General features: G+C 41.6%; 1 protein-coding gene across 1 annotated transcript; it reads right to left on the bottom strand.

Annotated features, from left to right (window-relative positions):
* Positions 1-6,509: 6,509 nt before the first annotated feature.
* LOC145111125 (uncharacterized) lies at positions 6,510-8,333 on the bottom strand. Its single transcript, XM_079047424.1, has 3 exons — positions 7,989-8,333; positions 6,612-6,994; positions 6,510-6,519 (listed from the first exon to the last, which is right to left on the bottom strand). The coding sequence occupies exons 1-3, from the start codon at positions 8,331-8,333 to the stop codon at positions 6,510-6,512; spliced, it is 738 nt and encodes a 245-aa protein (XP_078903550.1).
* Between the last annotated feature and the right edge of the window lie 1,438 nt (positions 8,334-9,771).

The following is a 9,771-nucleotide window of genomic DNA, read 5'->3' as shown; positions in this document are numbered from 1 at the left end:
CTAGAGTGGCCTGATTTGTGATGCCTTAGCCTAGGAGTTATTGTTATATGTGATGTGCTTTCGAGCATGTGTTGAGTAAGAGTATCCAGCAGGAATCCTCTAGAGAGGGATTTGAGTAGAGGAGTAATCTAGGAGAGATACCTAGATGAGCATTTGAGGGGTCTACTGAGAGAGTAGTCAGACGCCCGCGTGGGGTAAAGTTGCTTGAGTTCGGTGGTATCCTTTGAGTATGAGGAGAGCAAGTGGGTAATAACGTAGAATGGTTTTACATGTTGGTAGAGATTATTCGATGCCCGAATGTTGCTTGATTCGTGCTTTGTGGAACTCTTAATGATGAGAGTCAGCTACTAAGTGAATATGACGATATTCAGGAGGTAGACGGCTGGCATCATAAGGAGTTCTTCAGCAGTTGATGGCGGAGAAGTGTGAAAACCTAGGAAGAGCCTAGGAAAGGGTGACCCTAGTCAGATGAGTACGCTGACAGAGTTGGATATTTCGCAAGAGGCGCGAATACGCATGACGGGGTTGGTGATTGAGAAGGTCGAGCAGCTACTTAGGAACTCGGGGATGGTCCGTGTGGAAAGTATGGGTAGATGTGGCAGGTAGTATGGGCCCGTACTACTGAAAGCAGAGGACCCATACTCGATACAGGGAACATTCCGGAGGTTTTAAGTAGTAGATCGAGAGGTGATTTCATGGTTCGAGTACCATGATTTGTAGCAGATCAAGAGGTGGTTTCATGGTTCGAGTACCATGATTTGTAGCAGATCGAGAGGTGGTTTCATGGTTCGAGTACCATGATTTGTAGCAGATCGGGAGGTGATTTCATGGTTCGAGTACCATGAATTGTAGCAGATCAAGAGGTGATTTCATGGTTCGAGTACCATGATTTGTAGCAGATCGAGAGGTGATGTCATGGGTCGAGTACCATGACTCGTAGCGGATTGAGAAGAGATAACATGGTTCGGGTACCATGATTCATATCAGATCGAGAAGTGGCCACATGGTTCGAGTACCATGACCCGTGGCGGTTAGTGTTACTGGTTCTACCAGTTATTCCGTTGAAATTGGTTAGACTGAGATCAGATGTGAAAGAGTATGGGGCCAGAGGGCCATGATGAACGAGTTTTAGTGGAGCATCCCTTGAGAGGGAAATTGAGTTAGCTCCGAGGGATTTTTGGTAAGATGGCAGATGAAGTCGCAAGGCTCAAGGATGAGTAGAGATGGCAGTTATGGAGGATTGCGGCATGAGTTGAGAAATCAGCCGATAGTGGAGATGTCATCTTCTGTGACATGGATGGTATTATTTCTGTTTCCTGTGGGAAACATAAGAGGTGTTGAGAATTCAGTTTCCGAGCTTGGGGGTAGAACCCTGCGGGTTAGCATTGATGGCGACCTTCCATCAGAGTATTTGGGCAGTATGTCTGCCGAGAGATAATGTTAGAGCAAGAGCAGGTTGTCAGTGGGGACTGAGATGGTTAAGGACCAGGATACACCCTATTTGAGCATAGTAGGGCATGTGTTAGCTGCAGCAACGGACGGTCAAGAGGAGTATATCGGAGCAATGGCTCTTAGTGTCTATGATGGGTATCGAGTATGGAAATGAGGTCTCTGCTCTTATGATAACTCACGTGATGGGACGTCAGTTGAGGAGTCGAGGATGAGGAGTATGTTAGTTCATTATTTTCAGACAGAGAGTTAGGGTTACTACTGGACAGTTGAGATGTCCGGTAGTGGGATGGTGCGAGATTCTGAACGACTAGAGGCAGTAATGATGAGAAGCTTCTGAGGATTCCATCTGAGATTTGGGGTATTTGGAGTTGTTTGATCTCCATCGGGGAGATCATCGAGCATAGTGTATCACCTTCCAAGAGTAGGTGCGATGTTACTGGTAAAAATAGTCTGTGGGATAGATTGTTGGTGAACCAATTAGTGATGGTTCGAACCCTGAGTAGGGGAGAACCGGGTACTTTTTGAGGAGATCAGAGGTTTGTTCAAGAGTGGTTAGAGAAACTGGATATAGAGACATGCGGTGTGGATTCCCGAGACCAGGGTTATCGGTGGTCGAGGTGAGTTGTAGAGGGAGTTAATGCATGTTGTCCTCGTTCAAGAAAGGATGAGTGTCTGCACGGCAGGTGGCCGTTGGTCAGAGGCCTTGTGGCAGATAAGAATTTTTCGAGGTGGTTGGTTCATAGGGATACTTCGGTAGTTGGGAGATTTTGGTTCGATGAATGGTCTATTCTATGCTCTTTGGAAAGGGTAAGAGATGATTAGGCAGCCAATTTCCGGGATGACATGCGTAATCTCGCTTGGTTTTGAGCAATAGAGGAAAGAGTTTCGGAGGGTCATTTTCGTGTTCTGAGCCGTTGGCGATTTCTCCGTGTTTCAGTTTGGGAGATGGAGTATTTCGAGGTATCCGAGTTTAATGTTATAAGTTTCGGATTATTTCGAGACTTGAGTTATGAGATGTCGAGTGGTGTATAAGTGTCTATGGTTCCGGTGGGGGCCCTTAAGCTAATTGTCACCAAACGGGATTATCTGAGAATGTGAATGGCAACGAGAAAAAGAAGTTTTGCCACGGCGGTGGTCGTCCGAAGTAGTGATGCATAGCCGGGATGCGTGTGTGTACCTATCTACGCTCGGCCGCGAAGCATGAGTGAGTGAACGCAGGATGGCGTCGACTTGAGGATGAGATCGTGGAGTGGTAAGAGAAAGCACAGTAAGACTACAGAGAGCTATAGCATCCATGAGTTAGTGCGAGAGAGTGCGGTGATACTACGGGAAGCCGCAGTAATTGCCAGTCAGGGAGAGGGTGTTGTGATACTGCGGGGAGCCGTAGTACTCCCTATTCAGTGAGAGGTTGCGGTGATGCTGCGGGGAGCCGTAGTACTCCCTATTCAGTGAGAGGTTGCGGTGATGCTACGGGGAGCCGTAGTACTCACTATTCAGTGAGAGGTTGCGGTGATGCTACGGGGAGCCGTAGTACTCACTATTCAATGAGAGGTTGTGGTGATGCTACGGGGAGCCGTAATACTCACTATTCAGTGAGAGGTTGCGGTGATGCTACGGGGAGCCGTAATACTCACTATTCAGTGAGAGGTTGCGGTGATGCTACGGGGAGCCGTAGTACTCACTATTCAGTGAGGGGTTATGGTGATGCTGCGGGGAGACGTAGTACTCACTGTTCAGTGAGAGGTCGTTGTGATACTGCGGGGAGCCGTGGTACCCGCTAGTCAGCAAGAGAATGTTGTGACGAAGTTCTCTTTGATCAGAGCGTGGCGCAGAAGAGTTTTGGGCTTGGGTAGCCCTAATATTTGATTTTGTGGGAGCCTGGTGGTCGAACCAGGGGCGAGACTGGAGTCTCCATATTTGTCGGGAGTCGTTATATTCTGAAATTGAGTAATGGTTGTCGCAACCAAAGGGACGTAGATAAGTGAGGAACGCATGAGTTGCGGGTCATGAGTCATGAGTTGAGTGGTTCGTTGGGACGAGTGGTTCCAATTCTGTGCCGGATCAGACTCTTGAGTTGAGTTCGATTCTAGTGGTGTATTGAGTAGACGGAATGAGATTCCAGATTCAGAGATGCACTTCATTTGGAAGGGGGTATTGTTCCATCTGGTGTCTTAGACCGGAGTGGGTCAATTCGTTGGTATGAGAAAACCGCGAAACACATGGAACTAATGAGTAGTAGACGGCAGAGGTCGAGAGCGAGTCGAATTCCGTACTCGCTTGAGGTGAAGTGAACTTCGTGACTCGTGTGTCACACAGAGCCGAGATAGTTGCATTGATAAGGAACTCAGTGAGGCGTGTTGGTACACGCAATGGGTAACCTTTGGAGGTTCAACTGCTAGGTCGAGAGATGACCTGGTGCTCAGTGTTGAAAGGGATTTGGAGAAGGGAGCTGGGGTTTGATTGCAGTTCAGTGGATGAGTCTCTGGTGTGATGTGATCCTTCCATTCCTTGGTATATGACCGAGATTGTTTATCATGACTGGGACGAGTGATCGGTTTCCAGTTTTGGGCATGGACTTGTTTTATCGGTCCCCACTAGAGAGTCAGAGAAGCGAATAACGTGGTGACATCTGGAGATGGCAGTCTGGCTGTGTGTCAGGCTACTAGAGTTCCAGATTCTTGAGAGTCAGAAGGGGTAGCATAATGGCAGATGGGTCTGTCCTTTTCCAGGGAGGAGTTCATATGTTAATCTTGAGATTTAAGGAGGGACTCGACGAGTTGAGGGACCAACTCGCCGAGTCGAGTCGAGTTGATCACGTGAACTTAATGAATGGACTCGACGAGTCAGAGGAGGGAATCGCCGAGTAGGTGCTGGGCAGAGAAACCCTAATTTCCCGGGTTTGAGACCTATTTAAAGGAACTTATAGCCTTATTTGCGGCTACCCTTCCTTGAGAGCAAACCCTAAACGTGTATGGAGAGCCATGAGAGTCTTAAAAGCTAAAACTTGGAGTAAACTAGTGAATCTCTTGAGGAGAAGAGGAGATCACCCATCAAGGGAGCTAGAGAATCAGTGGATCTGGTGTAACTTCGTGCAAGGGCTTGAGTAAGAGGTAAAAGCTTGCACCTTTCTTGTTATTTTGCTTAGATCTTGTAGATATGGAAGATTAGGGTTTCTTCCACCATTGTTGGGACTTTGTATGCATAAGGTCTCTCATGAGGCTTAGACTTCAGATCTGGACCTTATGAGGTCCAGAGAGTCCAAAGATTATAGCTTTAGTTAACCATAGAAGAGTTATTGTGGTTAATCATCCTTGTTAGAGTTATATTGGCATTATGAGCTTTATATGCCATGTTTAAACGTAAAGCTTGCAGCTTTACGTGACAATCGACCCTCAGGATGGTAGATCTAGTGTTTGGGGTGATGGATCTGCCTTAAATCGTCTGAATGAACATTTGGTCTGAATGAACTCGCCGAGTCGATGAGCCGACTCGACGAGTTGGTTAGGGTTTGTCCCGAGGAACCGAATCAGGCGATAGCTCGACGAGTTGGGGGTCAACTCGACGAGCTGAGTTTGACTGTCACGAGATTTCTGAGGAAAGTAAGTGGACTCGACGAGTCGCAAGGGTGCACTCGACGATTCGGGTCAAACATGGACTGTTGACTCGAGTTTGACTTCTGTTGACTTTGGGGCTTTGATCAACATAAGTAGTAGAGACCATGGAGGGCTAAAATGGTCTTTTATCCACTTCAAAGAGTTAAAGAGAGGAAGAATAGCCTTCGGTCATTAGAGTTGTGATTAGAGTATCACTTAGAGATATCCATCCCTTGTGTTAGGTGGAGGCTAGTTCGAGATCCGGGAGCGGGGTCTTTACTTGCTGCTGGTCAGGTGAGTCTTCTCACTATACCTTACCTTGAGTGGTAAGAAGAGTTATGTGACAGAGTATCTTGTATGCTATGTATGTGATGTGTTGCACTGCATTATTTCTATGTGATTTATGCTGTGTGTATTCCAGAGTTTACAGAGTTAGGAACGGAAGGTCCACAGAGTTAGGACCAGAGGGTCCATAGAGTTAAGACCACAGGGTCCACAGAGTTAGGGCCAGTGGGCCCACAGAGTTATAGCCTCGAGTGGCTAATATGTGTTATATGTGGTATTTTGGGGAACTCACTAAGCTTCGTGCTTACCGTGTTATGTGTTATGTGTTTCAGGTATCTCAGAGGATCGCGGGAAGGCACCGGTTTGATTGTACACACCAGAGAAAGAGTCACGTTTTGAGGATCCTGGCTTATTAATGGAGTTGTGTTTTGTAATTTGAATAAACGAGATTTCTATACAATATGTTACGAAAAGTATGCGATTTTAATATGAAAATTTTGTTTGAAAAATTACGGTGTTACACGTGATGACTCACAACGCTGACTCTGAAACAGACACCCACACCAGTAACTGTTGCTCCGGTTGCGCTATTTGCTTGATGGATTATAAACAATCAGACGTCCTCAGGTTGTTGCCGGAATGTTGTCACTTATTTATTTAAGTTGTATAGATACTTGGTTGAAGGTCCATCCTACTTGTCCGGTGTGTCGGAACTCCTTTGACTTCAGTAATTAACGATAATGTGAATAGCAGCTTCCCAAGACAATGTGCTGATCTTTGATTGTTCATTACCATTATCTTCATAATCAATATCTCTAAGAAGATAAGATTCTTCCACTTGTAACCCCGGTACAGATTGCCCACCAAGAGGACCCTGCAAAAACTTATTCTTTTTTATGATTTTCCTACCTGACCAAAAAAGACTCCACTTTCTTTCTTTTTGAAAAAAAAGGCCACATTTTTTTCACAAAAGCCACTGACAAAAAAGGTGCCTTTTTTGGAAAAGAATAAGGGCTTTTTAATTTTAACAATAACCCTTCAAAATCAAAATAAATGCAATCAAATATAACCTGCACATAAAGCTGAACAAGTCTACGGACAGCCTTAGAGAACCATCCAGGGAGCATTTGTTCAAGTGAAGTATCATGTCCAGCAAAGTAAAAGATATTGTCACGCCAGTTAAGATAGTCTGATAAAGCAAAATTTCTGAATGTTGTATTTAAAAAAACAATCAATCATGTCAAAAATCAACACATTTTAATAAATAAATAAATAAATAACTTGCTTTTTGATCTAGAGGTAAAATAGTTGGAAGTTGGATCTTGTTCGAAACACACTGCAACTAACGTGCGCCATAGTGTAGGAAATCGTTGCATGGCTGGCCTTAGATTTTCTAAAGTACACTGAGCTGAAGAGCTGCGGTTTCTATTTACACTACCATTGCTTAAACAGTCTTGAATAGGAAGAGGCGCGTATATCAATGTTGCTATTGTAGCCATTTCTCTTGCTCCTTCAGCAATGTCATCAACTGTATGAATTATATCCTCCTCTATTTCCAGATTTCCAGGACGTGATGCAATTGACCTAGCATTTGAGAATGATGCCTCGTATTCGTTCCCTTTAACCCTTGATAACACCAACCATTTTGCCCATTGACAATCTCCCTGTGAATCATTTCTCCCAAAATTAATTAAGAATTGCTTCATAACCTTAAAGTTAGGGTGAATTACATTGCAGTCTAACCACTAATACTTTGTTTTTTCTGATCAAACCATAGAGATGAGGTTTAAGACATGTTTCCAAACAGGTTTCACCGGTTACTTTGTTTATGTGGCATTTTTTCTAAAAAGAGAAGAAAATGAAATTTAACCAATAATACTTTATTTTTTTTCCAATCAAACCATAAAAGGTTTTGACATTTTTCTAAATTAACCATTTTAACCTGCTATGTTATTTCATGTTTCACCAGTACTTTTAGTTTTTGCTTATTTGGCATTTTAAGAAAAATAAAAGAAATTGACATGTTAGTTAATATTAGGGCAAATTACAAAAAATAAAATAATAAAAAAAATAGGCAGTTGTGCGGTTTAACTACTAATACTACTCAAAATATAATGGTTTGATTGAAAAAAAAACAAATAAAAAAATAATAATAATATTCAAGTACTGGTTAAACCGCAAAACTGCTAAATATAAAATGTTTTTTTTCTGTAATTTACCCTAATTATAATTGACATGTCATTTTCTTTTCTTTTTTAAATGCCACATAAGCAAAATTACAGGTGAAACCTGATATAACAACATGTCAAATGGTTAATTTGTTTTAATGTCTGGGGCTTCCATGGTTTGATTGAAAAGAAAAAAAAATTATTTTAAACCACAAAATTTAAACTGCTGTATATATATAATTGTTAATAACTAATGGCATGCCATTTTCACTTTTTATAAAAATGACACATAATATAAAAGGTCAAAATGAAACTTTCATGGTTTGATTGGGAAAAACAAAAGTATTAGTGGTTAAACCGCAAAACTGCCAAAAGTATAGTGGTTCTCTTGTAGTCTGCTCATAAAAGTACAAGTTAATTAATGTTGATGAGAAATACATAAATAAAGAAAAACAACTGGAAACAATGACAAAAATTAATGAGAACTTACAGCAGCTTCTAGCAAGGCAGAAAGAAGTTCACGATCTGCACCCAACTTATGATGATCAAGGTAAAGATCAAGTAAGTGTGGCAAGTTATGTTGAATACAATGGTGCAGAAAAAGCTTATGAAGACCCTGGAAACAACCTCCACTCATGTCTTTATCAATATTTGGGAAATAAAGATCTGTTGAATCTCCTTCTATTGACTGGTCAACAGAAGCTGCATCACTGGAATTTGTGACAAAGTTTGACTTTGCGAGAAGACATACTATTTCCGCAGTACCATCCCATAATTCTTTAAGAAATATGAATTTTTTAGCAAGATGTAATTCCACAAGTGATTTTAGCCACATGGAGGATGTATTAATCGATGGGAACCTTAGTATTTTTATATCTTGGACATCCATGCATACAACATCTAAGTCTTGTATAGAATATATGTAGTTTCAATAATCATTGAAATCGGTTTTGGCTTCAGTAGAAGCACTTGGTAAACCATCTAAACTGATTCGAAGGTTTCCATGTTGTGATGAGTATGATGGAATTATGTCAATGAGTCTAGAAGCTTCCTCCGAGTTACTGTGGCTTATGTGGTACTCAAATTGTGACTTCCATGATACATCAAAATCAACAAGAGAAAGCCTGTCTAACACTATCTGCACAATGACAAACATATAAATTACTTTCTAGTTTTTTTCAAGCATGTTTGAAAAATAAGATATAAACAAACTTACACGATCTATGGTTCATTGATCCCAAGCATCAGACCAGACTGCAGCAGAAGCCCAGTAACAAGCATGAGTGTCATCATCATCAACCACAGGAATCTCTGAATATTTGCTCACATCTCTCCATAAACCTAAAGCAACTCCATCAACTTCACCACACTCAATCGTAAGGTTGTTAGATAGTATATGCAACACAGGCAGCTTGATGTCTTCTGGTAAATTGACAATTAAGTCCTTTTCCTGGGAAAGAAATGTTGCGTGAAAACTACTGCAAGAGTAGACCCTCTATCACAAAACAAAAAGTTGCACGATCAGAATCAAGAGCAACTGTTGATAATAGGATTGAGAAAACACATATACCTCAACAAATGATAACCCTTCCAATATCTTCGACTCATATGGTCCAAAATACCCCTGACTTCTCATCACTTCAGTTATTTGGTTTCGAAGAGATCTCCTAACAGTGCCAAAAACCAGCTGCCTTACGCAACTTTCCACCTTTATTCTATAAGAAAATACACCATATAAAAAATATAAGATGTATAAAAAGAATCATACCTTGATGTAGATGATACATCATTATCATTTCCACCTTTATTCAATGACAAATAAACTGCAGCAAAGACCAATCTCAGGACGCCTTCTTCTGCCAAACTCACACCAGCAAGCATCTCTAACGAACTAATTATCCATAAAAAAATGAGATGATGTCATATTTGGTTATGTATCAATCAAACTGAAGTTTATAAATAATAAATCTTACATCTCAATCTCCTGAAAGTTCAAGTAATCCAGTGCCAGTTACAACCGACGAATCCGGGAAACCTTCAGGTCCCACCCTACAGATAGATATCAACATTAAACATTAACAAGGAAAATCAAATTTGTAATCATATGTTTATCTTAATTCCACTTAGAATTAAAACGAAATTACCGTTTTCCAAGCATAAATGATCTGCTTCTTCATATCCTTCATACAAAAGAACTCTATCTAAAACCTCAATTTTCCAAGTTGGCCATAGCTGCTTCAATCCTTTTATTTCAATTAGGTTTACAGTTTGAT

The sequence above is a fragment of the Lactuca virosa genome, chromosome 5, assembly GCF_052849685.1.
Source record: "Lactuca virosa cultivar CGN04683 chromosome 5, Lactuca_virosa_CGN04683_v6, whole genome shotgun sequence".
NCBI classification, from domain to species: Eukaryota; Viridiplantae; Streptophyta; class Magnoliopsida; order Asterales; family Asteraceae; genus Lactuca; species Lactuca virosa.
Note: the sequence above shows the minus strand (reverse complement) of the source record. Positions and strands in the feature narration are given on the sequence as shown.

What these genes read in the sequence shown, in the direction of transcription:
- LOC145111125 (XM_079047424.1), bottom strand. Translation starts at nt 8,333, where the DNA reads ATGTGGCTAAAATCACTTGTGGAATTACATCTTGCTAAAAAATTCATA. An exon ending in CTGCCTTGCTAGAAGCTGCT is followed by an intron (nt 6,995 to 7,988) that starts GTAAGTTCTCAT and finishes AATGATTCACAG; the next exon opens with GGAGATTGTCAATGGGCAAA.